Raw genomic sequence first — 21062 nt, forward strand, 5'->3', positions numbered from 1 at the left:
GAGAAGACTGGCCTTTAAAATCACATGTCTGTTGATACAGTGGACATCAACAAAGTCGAAAAGCCCAGGAATTCAGCATGAATGAGGCTAGTGAGTAAGAATAGACACATCTCCAGGTCATGGGCAGCCTGAGAAATGAGCAGATCATGAGCTGCAGTGATTTGGCCAACAGACCTTCAAATGTCTCAGGACAAACAGAGAATGATGTGGTCGCCAAAACCAGATGTGTAGGATGATCTAGAGGCGATGTGCCAACACATGGAAGACCTACAACAAGACGTTGATGACCTCAAATAAATGCTTGAAGCAGAAAGGCTCCTGAATGAGGAGTTGTATATCAAGGTCTCTGAGGTGAAGGAGAACTAGAAAGAGTGGAGTTGCAATCTGCTCAAGGAAGAGCTTAGCAAGGAGTTATCACAAAACCAGATGACCTTGAAAAGCAATAAAGCAAAGAAGTTCCTAAGGGATGAAGCCACAAAACTCAAATTGGGTTAGTCAGAGGAAGAAGAAGAAGAAGAAGAAGAAGAAGAAGAAGAAGAAGAAGAAGAAGAAGAGGGACTCAATCAGTAAATTGTGGATAACATCTGTCTACAGATCAAAGGCATCAGTAAAAGCAAGATGGGTCCTCGAGAAAATCTTCTTCACAGGAGGATCAAGGAAAAAGAAGGAAAAGAACAACAAGGAGTCCAATGTTAACAGCAAAGGTCCAATACCATCAGGGAGGTGACACTGGGTTGAAATAGAAAGCCACATTACCAAATGTGATGGGGAGGAATCCAGTCAAATTGGGATTACAGGTGTTAGGATTGCACTCTCAATGTCTCTGAAGGCCTTTTGGAGGAATTGCCTTCCCCGCTTTAGGGAGTTGTCCCGGTCTACATTGGATGCAAAATACATTTATTTTCTCCATTCTCACTTGTAAACCATTGAAGCATCCCACTGCTTGCTACTGAAACTGTGCGCAACGTAGAGTCTGATTTCATTTAATCTAATCTACGATCAACTCAGGAAACAATTTCACAATCTGATTGCGACCTGCACGAATACATGTCAGTGAACGTCCTCTCTTCCGTCCTATCTGCCACCACGGTGACCCATCTTCCTCCACCTGCCTGTGTGATGGCCGTGTTCACATTCTGCTTTGTGTTACTTCACCTTATTTACTCCCAAAGCTTAAACCGAAATTGTATTTTTGTTAAATTGCTCTCCAAGCCGCTTCACGTCTCACAGCACGAGAGATTCGTTCACACATCTCGGTTGACGTTGATTGGATGTTATTGTTCAGAGATTTGAGTTTTCTGTGCTCACATGGACCCGTCAGGTTGGAAAGAAAACTATGTTCAAATCATTAGCTTAGCAGTAGCATTTGGCAATGACAACACCTGCTGCTGGCATCCAGTGCGGTGCTAGCTAATCAGTGCTGGAAAGATTCCTAAGCGTGTCTGGATGAAACTAGAGTGTTCCCGGGTTCGCAATTCTTAGACCATTAAGAAGTCTTATGCATTGCACAGAAATGAGATCTAATTGTAGAATGTAAGTATGTTGTATTAGTGACCAGGAAGCTGCTTTTTAAACCCAATTAGTTCTAGGGTTTACCATCTGTGAATATTGTGTTTTCAGCAACACCTTACTTAACATTCATGTCATTATACATATTTGAGTTTGGGCAGCCGCCTGCTATTTTCATAGTTGTTTTGTGCTGTTGGCCGTTGAGCAGCATTGATGAAGTCGCTGGCGCACCGTGTTGGCAGCTTGCGGTTGAAGAACCTGGGACTCGGGAAGTGAATTTGCAGGGATTTGAAGCATTGAATTGACACTTTCAAAATTGCTTTTTCAAATTCTACCTACTGCCTTCCGCTTCACAACTGTATGTGAGTGTATGTGCATATTTCCTGTATCTGGGTGTTAGTGTCTCTCTGTGGCTGACAGAGACAGAAAGTCTTGTTTTAATCTGGAGCCTGCATGACTTCAGCTGACAAAGGAATTCATGTCTGGGTTCTCCTTATTAGATTGGTGTGAAGTGAATTACTGAATTGAATGACCTTGTTATAAACTGGAGACATGTTGGACACTGAATGAACCAAACACAATAGACCAAGAACATAGATGCATACAAGTTCAAGACTCACCAGATTTATCAGACGCTACTCCTTATTTGTCAGTGATTGCATATGATAGACGGCACCATCAGGAGGGAAATAAATGTTTACTGTTACACTTTAGACTCCAATAACTTCCAGGCTGGCTGAAATGTACGGGTCATAAAACATTTACTGTGTCAGACATACTCAGTGGCATTTTAATGCAATCTGACAGCACATTGTTGATTTAGTGACACACGTGTCAACATACAATTTCATCTCTCGCCCTGTCTCCTTTAAGACCTGGGATGCACATTTTAATCTCTCAGTTTATGTAATGTTTTCACCACAGTGTGTTAGGGATTATATTTCCAGCATTGACGCATGTCATGGGAGAGAGCATATTTGACAGGACAGTTACAGTATGGTCACTGGAGAGAAATCAAAGAGCGGATTTGTATGTGAGATTAGAGACGCAGCGGTGTTTATTTTGTTTTATGGTGTTTGCTTTTTAATTCTTGGGTTTCATAGCCCTCGCAAACACTCAGTGTTTTCAGTTCATTCAGAGTTGACATTGTACCGACACATATGGTACACGGAATACACTGAAGACAGGCATATGTTCCATAACTGTATGTATGTTTAACATTTCCCCGTGTGACAGGAGCTGTAGCTCGGTGAGGTCAATTAGTGCAGTTGGGTTGTTTCGTGTCAGGCCACTGAACTTTGATTACACATCAAGGTTTCTGTTATTTTCAAATATCATATCATCATTTGAACAGACTTGAGTTGCTGTGCGGTAGCGTGTTGGATGTTTGATAGAGCTGCTTCACTTAGCTGGCTTTGCTAATCAAGTATAACACAGAGAATAACAGGCATATTATCTGGGTGCCATGCAAGCTATTTATGCAGATGTGAACTACAAGTTGTTTCGGAGTGCTGATTTTAGATAATGTATTCTCTACACTTCCTGCAAACAAACGTTTTGGTAAAAAAAAAAGAATACTGATAAAATGTTTTAAATGTCAAGTTTAGCATATCAAAGACCAGTGCTTTTCTTGATTTCACACACACACACACACACACACACACACACACGATTCTTTACCACCATTCCTTGTGAATGCAAAGCTTTTCTAAAATAACAGGGGGAAAAAATGAGACTAAAAGTCAGCGAAGAAATTTGAGCTAATCTGGAAAATGGTGATTTGCAGCTAATAAATGTAAACATGACATAATGGCAGTTTATCGCTTATAATTTTAGAGATTCATGAGTGTAAGGGGCAGGATCAAGGCTCACAAAAGGGTATTTGTCAGTCAGATATGATCTATACTGTAAATATGCATTAATAAGAGTGTGAATACTGTTTATGGATGAACCATACTGCACCTTTCTATTGACTAATGGTCATACTTATTGAAATGCCCTGTGCCTGCTGAAATGATAGGTGTGTTACAGTTGATTTGAAAAACCACTTTCCATTTTCCACAATGTGTTGCTCAAACCCTCCTAAAACGAAAGGCGGACTATTACAGTCATTAGTGAGCCCATTAAATCCTTAATTATGCGCTCCTGCAGTGGTGTCTATGTTCCAGTGCGCTCGCATTCTTTTGCTGTAAATTAGTTTGCTTCCATTTGACCCCTTCTCCCCCGCTACCCATTTCTTCTCTTCTGATAATTAATGGCGGCAGTCACCGTATTAATTGGCCATGTCCGCCTTTTCAGGTTTCATGCATGTTATTTGTATTGATTGTTGTTCCGCTGGTTTGATGTCAGTGATGATATTTGTACAGATTTCACCTTGGGAAAGAGGAAAGATGCAGAATTGATTTGTAAAGGGTAATAATTATGTGATGTTTAGTCTCACTTTATTTTGACAATCCAGAGCTCAACCAGCTGTCTGCTGACGTAAAGTAAATTGTCAACCACATGTCGCTTGTTTACGTTGGTACTCTATTTTGAAATAGACCAGACGTTCTGACGACGAATTTCTGCTTTTTAATCAACATAACTCTTTTTTTTTTTTCTGAGCATATCATCCAATTCACAAATGTTGATAGCGCCAGACGTTCGCTGATGCCGTAGTATTTGTTTTCTAGACACTTTTGCAAAAACAATAAATGCATTTTCTGGTTATTAGTTTTTCACTGAACTTAGTTATGGTTAGAGAAACATCGTGGTGTTGATTAAATATTGATTTGAAGCAAAAGACAGGACATGTGTACCTGTACCTTTAAGTTACAATTGAACTGAAACTAAAATCGTTTCCTAATTTTAACCGTGTCCGACTTGCCCAAAACCTAACCACCATCCTACAATTTGTGTGCAATAATTATTCTTTCACTTAACAAAAAAAGGTTGCTATTGATACGTAACATAATTATGGTAACACACACACTCACACACTCTCACTCACACACTCTCACTCACACACTCTCACACTCTCACACACACACACACACACACACACACACACAGGTACACAAAGCTTGATGTGTCTGTGACGTATCGTTGTCTGTCGTGGTGCTGTATTACTGCAGGAGGGCAAACTCACTCTGTTAAGCTGTTGGCTTTGTTGTATTTCCCTGCAGAACAAAAGACTTCCAAGAACTCACAAATTGCTTACTGGGATTAAAATAAATGTAGTTTGGATTTAGAAAAGGCTTTTGATTCTTGCTGACACAACACAAATTCATATGCACTTGCTCATTAACACAAATACAACAGTACAACCACCGTAACACACGCACACCCACCGCATTCATATTATTTATTAGCCTCTCTAATCTCTCGTCAAAACCCAATGTTCTCCCTCTATGTGGTCAGTCTGCATGGAAGACGGGGCGCCATGCTTTCCATTAAAAAGCCATCATTTCTTAAAATGGTGATGGAAAATGTAATTTTGCTAATTAAGTCATGATTATAATTTTTACTCATTCTTGCTTTGGTTCAAAGGATATTTTCAAAATGTTCTGACTTGCCAATTTAATGGATGAACATTAAATGCTATCATTACTTGCTAAATGTGATGTACAATATCCTGTTGAAGCGGGATGATGGGCCGGGACATACAGTAGCACAGCACATCAATTTAATGTGTGAAATAATGGTATGTGTGTAGCGTTGTGCATTGCTGTCTGCAGTCCGTACCTTTAATGTTGTAGTCATTAGGGAGCAGCAATGTCTGAAAGTTTCAAATGATAGTTTATTACAGCTGTGATCTTATTCCTGTAGTTTTGGCCGCCACACAACAACACGAGCAGTGAGACGATCGGACAGGTTGTAAACAGAATCACAGTTTACAGACTTCCTGGCACAACGTTTACCTGCCATCAATCAATCAAATCTAATTGTATTTACTTAGACCAATATCACAAATGACATACGACATAATAACATTACAACATAGACAATCCATATGACAAAAATGACAATGTGAAGAAAAGATGGATCCAGGAGGAAGTCAAACAGCTTCCTGGTATCGCCAACAATAATAACGTGGGCTTCAAGCATCCATTAGAAGTGGCAACCTACATAACGAGAGACACAAATACTCCGGGGATGATGCCTGTCGTTGTACCCATTCAGTTTCCCTCCGCAGCGGGGCGTAGCAACATTTCGGGTGCACTCACTTGTGGTTTTCAGAGTTCAGATCATTTGGCTGAACTTTAGGCTTAATCACGAGTATCTGATTATCTGAGTGCTTGTTTGTGCTCCATAAGAAGTCCTTGTGTTAATGTTGTCGTGGTCCCAGATTGCAACAATCACTATGGAGAACACAATGTTATCACGACCGATTGCCAAAACTAAGTCAAAAAATAAAACCCAAGAAACTGAATTTGCTTTTTTCAGTGTTTGAACAAAGAACCATTTGTGTCATTTTTTTGGATGAGGAAAGTCTCCAGTTTTATCATCTACTGCGAACTGAACCTTATCTGGGTATCAGACGTTGCGCTTGAATTAAGATTCTTGGGTTGCAATATGAATTTATGGTACTTTACTTCAGAGTTGAGCAGGATGATAAAAGCCCATATGGCAGATGAATGCTCAATCGTTTTAAATGCTGACTTGGCTGCTGGTAAATCAAACACCCACCCTCTGCTGTTGCCAAATGGTCCATCGCCTCTCATTGAGTCACTGTGTGCAGGCTGGAATTTGCTAAAGCAGTTTTTTCTTACGGCTTCATATCTTTATGTCCACATACAGACACATAAAAATATGATTGTTGCCCTTTTACCAGTGCGCTGTAAAATTATTCATAATTTGTGTCATATTGCTGATATAGTGAATGGGCAGAACATTTACTTTCACACACTCAATGCTGCACACACATGCATGTGTTAAAAAGTGCCCAACTCCATGTTATAAGCTCACTTCTCAGAAAACACACTTCATGAAGCTGCCCAACACATTAACCGTCTGCGCTCCAGATGACAGTAAGAAGTAAATTGTGAATATAGAAAATAGTTGAACTTAATTGCCAGAAATATTGCAGTACGATGTGAGCAAACTCCACACAGTCTGTTTGTACAACATAGAAGCAATGCAGTAATTACTACCCCAAGAGTAGGAAACCACCCAAAACTATGTGTTGTTATTATTTATATTATCACTGATGGGTTATAATGTACTCTAGTTACATTTGTTACTTACAGTGTTGTTAATATTACATCCTTTGTAGTTGTAATGTCGTATGCACATTGCTTTGTGCAACTAATAATACATTTGTGACCATTTTAAGGTAAAACTTGATATTATATCTGGCTCAAAATAACCATATTTTAGTTTGGGTAAATATCCAACCGGAATATAATTAAAGCTCGGGTAGGTAACTTGGAGAAACCAGCAAGAGTAAGATAGATTCTTTAAATGATCCAACCAGAAAAACCCAGAGTAGCAGCACGAGCTTCAAACGTCATTAAATCTGGCGAGAAATTGGCCAAGTGGGCAACACTGACAGCCCGCCCCCTCCCTGCAAAGCTACTCCCCCAAAATCATCATTATGAACATAAACATATCATAATGTTGGTACTCACAGCTGTCAAGCTAGCAGCTTGTGGAAGACATGAGAAATGAGTAGATGTCTAGAAAGGCATGTCCAACCACATATTTTTCTTTTGTTGTCAGAGATTTAGATTTATTGATTGCTGTCTGGCTCAACAAATATAACACATTTCTAAAATACATTCCCCCCCCCCCCCTAGCTTTAACACCAACACTGGACAGGTGTTAAAGCTAAAACATACAACAAACCCAGCAGGTAGAGTTAACCCAGTATTGCATCTGTGCTGTACTGACCCAAACTGGGTCAGAGTCTTTAAGTGACTCGTGTATTACATCATTGCTAATTTTGTTCAGAGATTACAAAAAAAAAAAAAACGACTGCGTGGTATCTCAAAATAGCTCATGGGTTTCTGTTTGGTGTCTTGCATAAAAGCTGGACACTAAATATATTACAGGCTCTTGTCACTGAATGTAATCTTTCGGTTTGTATCTGTGTTGCATTAAATCACTAAATTCATGTCACCTCAAAATTTGAACAAAGGATTCATTCTCTCTTTATTTTGTGCTCACAGCGTTGCAGATTGTTTTAACTTCATCTTAGATGTGATTGGCAGACTTTGACATGAGTGGGCTGCATTCAGCCAACCACTGATCTTTTTTAAGGTTTCTTCTGTTCCCCGCCATTCTTGTCACGTCTGTCATTTGCAACCTCCCACGGGAAAGGCTTTGTTTAAAACAGATATCGGAACTTTTTGAAGGACTTACCAATTTTGCTCAGAGTGCGCAGCTCGCTTGCACTGTAACAGTATTTGTTGTTTTAATTAGAGCCATCAACAGCAGCAGAAACATTCAGCCAGAGCCTGCTGTTGCTGTTCCCACCCAGAACTGAAGGGCCTCCAACGCTCTGTGTGGGCGTCGCATTAACATTTGTATTTACGTACTATTTAGGCATTTAGCTCACGTTCCACAGCAAAAGTGAATAAGAGAGGAGGGAGGACACACTGGCTTGTACTGTCCGTGCTAGAGATGTTTCTGAATCCGACAAGACATTGATTATTAAAAAGGAAATCTATCTTAACTGGCTTTTCTGTCAAACTGTTTTTCAGCCTATAGAAATCATGTATTCTTCACTTTACTGCTCAATCTTTTTTATTGATTTCACTAAAATATGAAAATCAAATTGCTTGCTAGGCAATTCAAATACATGGTTTCAGTTTTATCCAAGGTTAGTTAATGTGGACTCATATCTGCTGCAGACCTTTTGGTGCTTTCACACCAGATTCAAACATCCAAATGCAAAATAAATTATTTTTAGCAAGTACAGATATAAATTGAAATAGTGACATCTATGAAAACTCCTTTCTTTCCATTATGTAATCTACTGAGGTGGAAACAGATTCCATTCAAACGAATTATCAACGATAATTGCATATTGACTTTCTGTCTATGGATTAAAAGACTTATCTCAGCTCTAATTCAAATGTCTTCCTTCGCTCTTTTTAAGCACAGTTTTTATTTTGTATTATTTCTACTGTGGGTCAGACAGTATAACAAAAATGCTATTCAAGTAAACGCAAATGTCCTTACTTTAGCAACGTCTGCTTTCAGTGGAATCATTCAAATGTCCTTACTTTAGCAACGTCTGCTTTCAGTGGAATCATTCAAATGCCCTTTAAAATACAAATGTATACCATCAGAGTCATTTAAAGATGCTAGAACGAATTAAACATTTCAGATTACATCATTCAAATACATCATAGTATTCTTCCAATAGCAAGCCATTTCTTTATCAAGTGATTTGTATGATGTAGAGGAAATACAATGAGTTAAATAAAGTACAATTGAGTGTTCACCACAGTCGCAAACAGGTCTAGCACTGAGCTGTGTCCTGTTGATCGGAGGCCAACTGCAGATTAAATCATGCCTCAGATTCCTGCTTCACCCCATCTGTCTTGCCAAAACGTAGTCGTCCCAGGACTCCAGCATTTTATTGACAAACTTCCTCTCAGCTGCAGTTACAAATCACATTCAAGGCTGCAGAATATGCGGTGCCACGGCTTAACTGAGTCATCATGTTTTCACAGGCCTCGTTCCGCTTATCAGCCTGGAAACCTGTGTGTGTTCCCTGAAAGCACGCTAATCTCTCCGGGTGATTACATTGACCCCGGGCCATTGATTACACACCGTCTAGGATAGAATGTCATTGGAACACAGACGGTGACCATTTTTGCATCCTGGCAGAGCTCCCTGCTCAACCAGCACCAATCATCCTCTCCCAGGCTATTTGCTGTGTGGAAAATATGTTCTGAGTCTTGCTGCGGCTTCTCAAAGCAGAAATGGACCTGTTAGTTCAGAAGGATACATTTCATTTTCCCCTGTCGGTAAGCAGGTAGTGTTTTTTCCGCTTAAGTGACAAAGCAATTGTTAGAAGAAGGAGAACGCTGTTGCTACTTCAACCTCTGCTGCTTAATTTTTCTTTTTTTTTCATGTTCACTTCTGGCTGTCACTACAGCTGTCGAGAGATTGAGCTTTGTGGAGCCCCACTGTATACTGCAGGGTGTCTCTAGTTTTGTATTTCCATTATTCTCTCTGAGCAGGTCAGTTGAGGCCAAATAACTAGAGGCAATGATAATGGAGGATGAAGGTGCTGAATACCAACTGTAATCTCCCCTTTGTGCTCTCTGCTCCCCCTCTCTGAGGGAAAACAAATAAATCTGTCTCATCTTCAGATAGAGAGGTAGACAGCTGGAGGCGCATGTCTGTGGCTTGCTTTGTCACTGACCTGTTTAACCTGGTGGCCACTGGAATTTGTCAATTTAGTGGGAAAAAACAAAAGTCCATGAGACAATATTAGGGATTGTATTAGTTAAATTATTTAGTTAGGGCTTGGTTAGAACGTGCTGCATGATTGTAGCTGATGATTAATGTTTCTTATTAGATTAAAATAATAATAATAATAATAATAATAATAATAATAATAATAATAAAGCACACATTGAAAGTCTTAAACTATATTATGCATGGAATATATTTGACATGGAATAAGTAGCAAACTATTGCTTTTCCAATAAATATTAAATAATAATATGTTGGTTCTCATGCTCTTGTTAATGCATTTTCCCTACATAAAAAGCGCTGTTACTCTGACCTCTGCAGTTAAAACACCTTTGAAAAAACTGTCCCTAACCGCTTCCCAGCCAGCAAGGACTCACTGTAAGCCGACTTACAGTTCACATACAAAGGCCAAAGGTCTGGGATGACATATTGAACGTAGCACCACACCTTTGTATCTCACATTATGACAGCTCAAGTACACAAGCCAGGATTTTCAACATCATGATATTAGAGCTTCTAAAGGTCAAGCTTTACCAGCTGACCCTGCCTGGCTGCAGCTGTCACTGAGATATTGAGCTGTCAAACAGGAGACATCACATAATAGTCATGTAAGAAGCACACTTCAGAGGCAGGGCTGTGAGCTGTTTCCATCTGCAACTCCAATAAAAGCTCTCTGTCAAACTGCATTTGTTTGCAGATGACACAGTGTTGTTCAGATTGAAACGAGGAAGGAGTTTGATCTGATTGTATTTTGGTGCGGCCACAACAGCTTTAGTTTTATAACCCAACATCACAACTTTGTCTCAGAGGGATTTACAATCTGTACAGAACATATGACACTCTCTAGCTTTAGACTCTTTATCTTATGAATTGTGGTGATGATTTTAGATTTCAGGAGAAAGACCCACAGCCTCCGTGCATTAATGATACTCCACAAAAGCTTTTGTATTTTAATCTTTTGAGAGAAAATAAACTGATCAGCTTGAGTTCATGTTTGTTAGAATAGATTCCAACAATGACCTCAGAATGTCTAAAAACCACCTTTCTACTCTCCCTCGGTAAGCTCATTCATACGTTTGCTTATGTTAAGCTTGGGCTTGTAACATCTGTGCTGTATAAATGTTGGAAGTTATACAGAAGCAGATCATTACAGTACCTTCAACATATGTATCACTGCTGTCAACGTCGTCTCATGTATATACATTAGTAATATTTTCAGGATAGCAGTTTTGTATTTCAAGGCAATACTCTCTATATACACTTAATAATGTACATCTTTTAGTGCCAGTATTTACATTTACTGTTCTACCAACACAACTGTTCTACAGTATCACTGCTGCATAACTGTATCTGCTTCATTAGTACTTATAAAAAGGTTTCTAAAAATGTAAAGCATCTAGAGCTGAAACAATTATGCAATTGGTCGATCGACATTTTCACAATTTTCTGAAATGTTATAGACTAAACGATTTATTGTTTAAGTAATCAACGGATTCATCAACCATTTTAATAAGTTATTATTTGCAGCCCTAATACTCTAATGTCCAAATACAGTATATTCAGAGCCTATCAATCTGTTGTTATTGTTTACTTCTCTTTTAATTAGTTATTGTTGTTAACTATTGTAATCCATGTGATTCCATTTGTTTGGCTAACACACATGTTAGTTTACAGAAAGCAGATTAATTTTACCTTCCCATGGAGCACTTAAATATAGAAGTGTTAAGCCATAGTACATTACACGACTGTTGCTCCTCCACCCTACCAGCTTTCTCTCTGGCTTAAATGGAATTCCCTACATTGGCTCTGTGCCCAGGAGTTACTTTGGGCCTGACCTCGCGCTATTAACCCAGCGTGTTGCCTCCCTTGGTAATGATAGCCCGTGAAATAAGCCAATTTTGTTTATGTTGGCAGAGACATTGATTTGTCACTTTTTGGCAGCTCGGCTCGTCATCACAAGTGTTTGTTTTTAGTCAACAAAGTTTATTTTTGAATGGTTGTATCAGATTCTTAGTTGTTGTCCTGCATTGTGCAATGCACACAGGGATGTGTGGAATACAAGTATTTCCTTCTCTAAATTGCTTCTTCTTTTCATCTCAATACATAAAAAAAGGCATTAATTCTCACTATAAAGACGTCCAGGAGGCTCCACAGCTGGTAAATTGTCTTTCGAGTGAATAACAAAAATTGATAGGCCATTCAGTTTAGTGTATTGTTAGACAAACAAAAGCAATGAGCCTGTGACAAAACCTTTTTACAGAAGCACTCGCCGGAGACATTTCTATCAGTTCATGAGCTAATGTTACTCAACATGGGCTTTCCAAGTAAGCGCAGTAGACCAGCACCGCTGCAATTCAGGATGTAAAATCAAAGCAACTGAGCAAATTTCAACATTTATGGTGAATTACTGTCGTCTGACAAAGACCTCTATTGAAGGAGGTAGGGTATTTTTTTTTCTTCTATTCTTGTGTATTAGCAGGGAAGATCACAGCTGTTCTTAATAACCATCATTAGTTCCAACTAAATGACATGTGCAGTAATTCTAGAGTTGCAGCTTACCCTCCATCGTTTTTACTTCCTTATGATTCTTAAATTAGCTCTCTGTGTAGCTTAAGAGAGAGATTTCAGCATGTGAAGGAGCTGTTGTTACGGTTCTTTAGATCTCTAGCTCTATGGAGCTGTTTTTCTGTGAGTGGGTCCCCGTTATGTTGATTCCATGTAGTTCGACAAATGGTGTCACACTATTCCACATGTGGCAGTAACACGTCAGGATAATGGCAGGGAAGAAGTAGGCAGAAGAAGGCAGGGAAGAAGTAGTAAACATGAATGTAAACAATACTGGATTTATAATACTTTAAAAAACTAGACCTCAACGATACACACGATGCATTTTGGTGAGACTGCAGGCTTACATGTGGCTCTTTTTTCCCATGCAAGTGAACACAACTGCAATCAAATGTTTTGCATTTTTTCCTTTGGGCAAAAGTAGCAGCATGGCTCTTTGGATGGTGTCGGTCTGTTTGTCCGTTGGAAGGCCCCCCCCTGCCTTTGGTCCAGACTGAACAAATATCAGATGGCTTGCCATGCACGTTTGACATTCATGTTTCCCAGACAGTGTTTTGGTGATCCCTGCACGGTGATCTTTTTTTATTCAGAGGGAAATGTCTGGACAACGATGACATAGATTACCATGAAATTGTAGGAAATGTGTCATTTCTGCATGAATATGGAAATGATGACTCTTTTGCAGAGGTGGACACCTACAATATTTTCAGCATCTCTATTTCCAACCTCGTATTATTGTAAAGCAGACAGTATCTCAGTGGTTGGTATCGAAGCCCTACAGGTTGATAGATAGCTTAGATTACATAATGTCCCTCTCTTTTTCAGGGCTTGTTTTGACAATCAAAAGAAAGTCTGTGTGTTGAAAATGATCAAGTAACGTCTAGAGAGTGTTTCACTGCTGTCCACACAATACATTCAGACCTGAACCCCAACTTTGGCCATAAAAAAATAAACTGGCCAAACTAGATTCATGAATATTTATATTGAGACTTTACCTTTTTCATAGACACATTTTGATAACTTTTGTAACAATTGCAACCGCTGCCAGGGAATGTATTCAATGAGAGCCTCTGAAACCTCCTACCCTCTCTATCTTTCTGCTTAATAATTCAACAACGAGCGTAGCCTCTGTGTGCATTCACTGTGAAAGGGAGCGTGTGACCTCCAGCACAGCAGCAGGTGGTATACTGCCAGAGGTTGCAGTGTGCAGAAATTGATGTTAAGTTGCTTTGCTCTTTGGTGTCTATTTATAGTGGGGTTTTGCCGGGGCTTGAACATATTTGGAATAAAATAACACACATTGATCTTTAACTACAAGTGAATTAACACTGAATAACAATAACAAAGGGAAGATGGTGATTGATGTTGTGTCGCTCGAATGTTACATTTATTCAGTTTCTTTTTCAGGGTAAACCGACATCCCATAATACACTTTACATTTAGTAAAAGTACCTCAGTCTACTTTGATGTAAAATCAGTAAACTGAACATTTAATACTTTATAAACCCGACTTGTATATGTGGTGATTATCATAAAAAAAACAAAAACATTTAAACTGTCAGCCACAAAACCAGCAATTGCACATTTCTGCCACCTTGAACGCTATAATAACTTTATAAAGCACTTTACTGTCTCTCTGATTTACTGTTGGAGTGCTCAAGATTACAAAAATAGAATTTGAAGCAGCCAAGGGAAAAAGAAATGTCACTGACCCAGTTATGCAATCTAATAAAATGCAGTCGGTGTTTATAAAAGCCACGTCGTAGTAGGAGCATCTAGAACTGCAAGATTAAAGCTATTTTAATTTCAAATAACCAACACATGCAAATGAGTCCGAGCAGAGTCTGCCGACATTTTGACTTGTCATAGCAGGAAAAGCTCAAGTGGAACTAATAACATTAACGATGGCTTCATTCCCATTAGGTGTGAGCAAGCATGCATGATGCCAGAGCTCTGGGGCTAGCTGGTACATGCAGCCGTTATTAATGTTATTAATTACACCTGTGTTTGACAAGTCAGGATGTCTCTTATGAGAAAGTGTTATTATTCTGCCAATCAAGACTTTGACAAGGAACTGTTATTTTAAAGGAGACCAAGACTAAATGTATGAGTATGAAAACAAAGTGTAAATACGTCAAAGGGAGAGTTTTCTTTTGTGTGAGAAGTGTGCAGACCCAAGAACACAATTACATTCAGCGTATCGGTCGAGTAGTATTTTATTTCATTTTCCATTGTACCATTCCACTTTGTAATTCAGACCAAGAGGTTTGTTTTCACAGAAGAAAGCAAAACAAAAAAAAGAATGTCCTACTGAACCCAGGCCTGATTAATCCAATATCAGCCGCAATTAATTCATCATGTCAACATGGCTGGGGAGTAATCCCATTTGTTTAAAACTGTTGAATCTCTGTTTTAGATTACGATGTCTGGTGAAGCAACTGGAGAGAGGAGAGGCTTCCCTCACTGACCTCAAGAAAAACCTTGAGTATGCAGCGTTGGTGCTGGAATCCGTTTACGTGGAGGAGACGAGGTAAGAAAACAACAAGTATTGACATGGTTCATTTATTGAGCAGAACAGCGCTGACAAAGGCCAGACTTTTGAGAATGGATGAGTATCCGTCCACCAGTATGGATTAGCATGGCAGTTGACCTGTGCTGTAAGTCTTCGTCTCTGCTTGGTTACAGGAACTCTAGAATAAATATTGTACTTTTTCCTCTAGCTTTGGTTACCAGTTTAATTTATTTTTATAAAATATGCATGGTTAGAGATTAAACTCCCCAAAAGTAAGTGGAAGCCGTTGAAATGAACTCGATATTGACCGACTGCAACACTTAATGTTAATACATCAATGTCAATGATTCAACGATACAATAATATAACACTGACTTACTTCTGTGCTTTTACTTTGAATGCTTCCAAATGTAATGGAGAAACTTCTTCCTCCACATAATATGTTGATATTTATGTGGTATATGTGCCCCCCCCCCCCCCCCCCATGGTTAGGTTTAGACAACAAAACCTACTTGGCTAAGGTCTTGGAAGGGTTGTTGTTGTGGCAAAAAAAAAAATTAAATTTAGAGAATAAACAAGGTCAATCCATGTCAATAGTGTCCAGAATCCGAGATATGACCCGGTTTATGGAATTATGTAAGGCTCTCGTCATCTACATCCCACCAGATTAGGGCCAGCGATGTCACGACCACTCCAGGATGAAGGATGATGAACTATCCAGTGCAGAGTCCATGTAGCGCCATGATTATCAGTGCAATGTGAATGTTTTCCCTTTGCCATAAGAACATGTATTCAGTTCAGAGGGTGGAGACCAACAGGCTTTTCTCTTGATCCCCTGTACATGTCAACACAACAGCGTAGATGTGGAGCATTATGTCACACAATTGGATTTGAATACTCCCTATCATGGTGTTTCAAGAGGCCAGGGATGTTTTGATGTTATATAAGAGGTGATATTCTTTGATGGACAGCGCTGGGATTTTGAGTTTGATCCCCTGTGAAAGTAGAGCTGCGATGAACGCTAAATATTTTAGTAAGCCTTCAGTCTCTGCATCTGTCTGATTTCCCCTGCTTTTGCTTCTTTTCTCTGTGTTTCTGTCTTGTACCTTACATCCCCTCCCTCCTGCCTTTCTTCAGGCGTTTGGTGGACACAGAGGATGAGCTCAGTGACATCCAGTCAGAGTCCGTGCCATCAGAGGTCAGGGATTGGCTGGCCTCCACCTTCACCCGCCAGATGGGCCTGATGCTGCGGCGCAATGAAGAGAAACCTCGCTTCCGCAGCATCGTCCACGCCGTCCAGGCTGGCATATTTGTTGAGAGGTAAACATGTGTGTGTGATGCACAAGCACAGAGCCACATTCACATATCAGCAAGTAATCATCAATGTTAAATAATTAATACAGATCGTCACCTTTATCTTCACCCGGCTGAACCTGCCAATCTATCATTGTTCAAGGGTAGCGCAGACCGATCAACAGCTTTAGATTGGGCTTGAATAATGAATGCACGCTTCAGTGCATTTTCTGCAAATAGCCTTTACGTTTCTGACTTTTTGCAAAGCATTGTGTTTTAGAGTTTTAAAATAAAATGTAAAACCTTCCAAGTTGAAATTTCGTAGAGGCTGACAAAACATATATTTAATGACATCACCTTGTGCTTGTGATGGACATATGAAGTCTTCTCTGATGCTTCTCTGTTTACTCGTTACTCTAGAGTGATCAATAGGGGCTAGTGAATACTGTAATTGAGTAAAGGAGTGATTTTTGATACAGGAAATCGTCTCGATTATTGTTGATTGGTGCATATTTCTAAATCTCTCTAACCTTGTATGTGTACTTTACTGAACGAAAACCAGTGACAGTCGAGAAGGTGGAGAAGACAATTCAAAATGCTGAAGTGCTACAACTTGGTCTAAAACCTGCTATGGTTAGAAGTATGTGCATCTTCTGCGCAGTGACTCATTCATCTGAGTCGACCATACATCATCAGAGCCAGCCCGGCCAAACACGATCATTCAGAGAGTTGCAAACAGCTCCCTTTCCAACGCTGTGCTTTATCACACGTTAACATGCAACATGCATTTGTTCAAGTCAGTAAGCCTCAAACATGTAAGCTATAATCTTTCTTAATCTGTTTTTACAGAGGGCTGTCTGCTTTCAGACATTTACAATGAAGAAAGATTGGGAAAGGGAGGATGAAAATGAAAAGGTGGAACAGTGATAAAGCATGAGGTGTACCACCATTTTGAAATTAGAAATTGAAAGCGGACATTTAGTTGCATTCATGGAAGCTTTTGCAGGACATCTACTTATGAAATAATGTCATATTATATTGTATTACGCCATGTTTTTGAGATGCTGATCAATGTTCACCCACTTTGCTGCCTCGAATGACTCCTCTACTCTCATGGAGAATTACACAGGTTGGCTCTTGTGATAAAATGAATCTATATTCTCATTCTAAAACCTTTTGCTTAAAAAAGCAGGTGCATCTTAACCTTCGGTTTCATACTGAGATGTGTTGATTGGAGGATTTGTAGTGAGTTGGTGGGGAACCTTACAGGCTTTAGGTGGGGCAGGTGTGGTAAACTCTGGTGTTTAAACTCAGCGGTGCGCTTCATTTGATGTTTTTATCTCATCCAAACAGGATGTACCGACGCACCTCCAATATGGTGGGACTCAGCTACCCCCCTTCTGTCATATCTGTGCTTAAGGTATTATCATGTGCACACGCATCCAAGCAGAAGCACACAGATATGAAATAACAACTTTGTACACTCATGTGCCTAAACCGAGACTATATACCCTGAAATGTTGCAGCACAATCCATCTTCACAATGTTTTGAAGACGATGAGGACAACGTGTGAAAGAAAGCATTTGATTTTGTTCTTCCCCGTTCAGCACGTCGACAAGTGGTCGTTTGACGTGTTCGCTCTAAATGAAGCCAGCGGGGATCATGCACTTAAATTCATATTCTACGAGTTGCTCACAAGATACGACCTCATCAGCCGTTTCAAGGTAAAAGCCACAAAGATATAACGTATGTGTATTTTTATATATGTATATATACCGTAACACTGTGAAACCTTTGTGTCATTAAAACAAGCAAAAACCAGAAATATTCAGCGCAGATCACGACAACCTTCACCATGCTGATGTGACTCACGTCTGTTAAGTGTTAGATCATGTTGTTGTACTTCAACAATGACCTTATTATAAAGGGGGTTGGACGTACTTTATCTCATCTGATACTGGTGGCGCACAATTTCCTCAGCGTCCTATAGCCGAGGACATTCCACTTTAAGTGACAGCTTCTTAAAAGAAAATGACACGGGCAATGAAGCCGACATGAATATGTAATCGTAGTCTGCAGTCGCAGTCAATGATTCACGAGCCGTGATTTTATAACATCAGTTTCAGATGCTGAGAGGATTGCACATGCATTGAAATTGCATGCGCTCGTTTTTTTTTACTGTGTGCACTGTGTTTTATTTGTTGTTGTTTCGTTGTTGCTGTCAGATCCCGATCTCTGCTGTGGTGTCTTTCGTGGAGGCCCTAGAAGTGGGATACAGCAAACATAAAAACCCCTACCACAACCTGATGCACGCTGCGGATGTCACACAGACTGTACACTACTTGCTCCTGAAGACTGGCATGGTGGTGAGTAGGATTAAGATTGAACACCTACAGAAGATAATTCAACATATTGAGCTGGTGTGGTTCCCAGTAGCAAAGCTTAGTATATGGCGTCCTCTTATCCACATGGTTTTCAGAACATCCTAATTGCAGCATTATCGGACAAGTTATCTTCTTAAAATATGGCTTATTTTTTTGGGAGAATAAAATATAAGACACCCCGGTCTTGCTCGGGTCACGTTTGAGAACATCAATCCATATTTCTAGGAATAAATGTGACACTCAATTTATGGACATTGTCTCAATGTTTTCGGTCTTCTTGCTCAAACATTGCTTCATTTGCACATATTTCATGTTACTTCTGTTCATCTAGTGACCTGTATGCCACTCCTTCCCACTGAGTTCAAAGTCCCCAACCAGCCAACCATCCGGCTGCCCCCGCTTCCAGTGTTTTTATTTAATCACCTTAATAAGGTGGCTGCGACAGCTGTCGACACTGTGTGTTTCTTTGGGCAGTGCCTCGTGGAGTAAACCACATTACTGCTAGAACCACAGGCTCCTGGGAGAGCAAGAAAACAGCATCTATCATTTCGCAGGCCCTCCAGACTCCATTAAATCAACGATCAACAGGTCATTCATAAAGCCGGCCCCTAGAGGAAATATACTGAGGGATGGATCGGCCATCTTGCCCCCACCCCCCCCCTGTTCTTGATGACTCCCCCATCCCCCACTGTTGCTTAGTCACCAATAATGACTGGGTTTCCTGAGTTAAATCCCCACTCTGTGTACGTGAGTGCACTCAGATGCATGCACATCTCAGAGGAAGAAATACCCACTCACAGGTGTGTGAAACACTCTCAGATTAAATATGAGCGGCCATAAATAAAAGCACACACCTGCAGGTACAGTCCATATTATTCACATTCTTTTAACCGCTGACGTCTTTATCTTTTAGATTCAGGTGGTTGTGTGGCCGTCGCTCATACGATGAAACGTGTTGTTTTTTTGGCAGCTCGGCATTTTAGGAAAAGCACTTTTTCATTTGAGAATTAGACAAGCAGATCAATACCACTCTCATGAGCGCAGTGTTCATTTCGCTGAAGCAAAGGAAGCAGCTAGCGTAGCTGTGTCTGATGGGTGGCTATGTGAGTTTCCAGTCTATGTGCTAAGCTAACTGACTACGTATTCACCATACAGACATGAGAGTGGTAGCCAAGCAAAAAGGTTTAAACATAAATAGAAACGCATTATTGTGTATCCTCACCACATAAAAGCATTAGCTTGTAATAGAATTAAAGACAGCATGACGTGTTCATGTATATTTGGGATGAGTGACAAACCAGACTGAGACACTGTCTGAGAGGGAAAAGGAAGGATTATTAAAGTGGCGGTTTAAAATGTGATTCTCAATAGAGCTTGTCTTATCTAAAGCTTCCTTTTTGGCCTTTCTGACCTTTCCTCTATCATCTCCTCCCCATTTGTTTCCTTTCATCCCCGACTGTAATATATTCCTCATGCCAAATACTTCTCTCTGCACTTTTTCTTTCACTTTTCTCATCTACATCTTGCTGTCGCGATGTACCATTCATTCCCTGCTTTCCCCTTTTTTTCAATTCACTGGCTTCTCATTTCTAATTTCTGTCCATTTTTTCCTCTTCTGTTCATTACTCTCCCCTCCTTCTTCCCTGTCAACGTTGCCGTCTTTTCCATCCCATTGCTTCCCCTCCCCTCCCCTCTCTCTCTCTCTTCTATATACTTGTCATTTTAACCCCTTCTGCTTCTTCTTCTTCTTCTCCTTCTCCTCCTTCTCCTCCTTCTCCTTCTCCTTCTTCTCCTTCTCCTTCTCCTCCTTCTTCTTCTCCTCCTCCTTCTCCTTCTCCTCCTCCTTCTTCTCCTCATTATTCTTCTCCTTCTTCTTCTTCTTCTCCTCTTCTTTTGCCTGCAGCATTGGTTGACTGAGCTTGAGATCTTTGCCATGATCTTTGCGGCGGCGGTGCACGACTACGAGCACACAGGGACGACAAACAACTTCCACATTCAGACAAGGTAATGGATCATAAAATCAAAAATGCATGGCACTGACTCACCCGATCAATGTTTTCATTTGCAGCGAGGGGGCTTCACAATCACTCTAAGAACGCCTGCAGTGCTGTGCAGTAATAACACCGGGGCAGGACGGGAGTCCAAATGAATTCCAAACTCTTTGTCCTTGAGAACTTGAGTTGGAGAGAACACATAGTAACAAAACCTTTTCTTATAAATGTCACACAATGTACTCATTTTGTTTGACAAACACCATCTTCATAGCCTTTATTATTCTAAAATCTATTCTTATTTTCACTCTAAAAGCCTTTTGCGAAAGGGTCCATATTCCTTTAATTCACAAAGTAAATAATGTTTTATAAACATGATAGAGGGAAACCTTCCA

General features: G+C 40.0%; 1 protein-coding gene across 5 annotated transcripts in view; it reads left to right on the forward strand.

Moving 5' to 3' along the window:
* The window catches only part of pde1cb (phosphodiesterase 1C, calmodulin-dependent b), an 81382-nt gene that overhangs the window by 48610 nt on the left and 11710 nt on the right, over nucleotides 1-21062 (forward strand). For all 5 annotated transcript variants that reach the window (XM_029453338.1, XM_029453337.1, XM_029453339.1 and 2 more), the window contains 6 exons: nucleotides 14903-15016; nucleotides 16136-16318; nucleotides 17645-17711; nucleotides 17900-18016; nucleotides 18518-18658; nucleotides 20580-20680. In XM_029453338.1, the coding sequence (XP_029309198.1) occupies nucleotides 14903-15016; nucleotides 16136-16318; nucleotides 17645-17711; nucleotides 17900-18016; nucleotides 18518-18658; nucleotides 20580-20680 (723 nt within the window). The remainder of the gene's footprint in view (nucleotides 1-14902; nucleotides 15017-16135; nucleotides 16319-17644; nucleotides 17712-17899; nucleotides 18017-18517; nucleotides 18659-20579; nucleotides 20681-21062) is intronic.

The sequence above is a fragment of the Cottoperca gobio genome, chromosome 17 (assembly GCF_900634415.1).
Source record: "Cottoperca gobio chromosome 17, fCotGob3.1, whole genome shotgun sequence".
In the NCBI taxonomy this organism is placed as follows: Eukaryota; Metazoa; Chordata; class Actinopteri; order Perciformes; family Bovichtidae; genus Cottoperca; species Cottoperca gobio.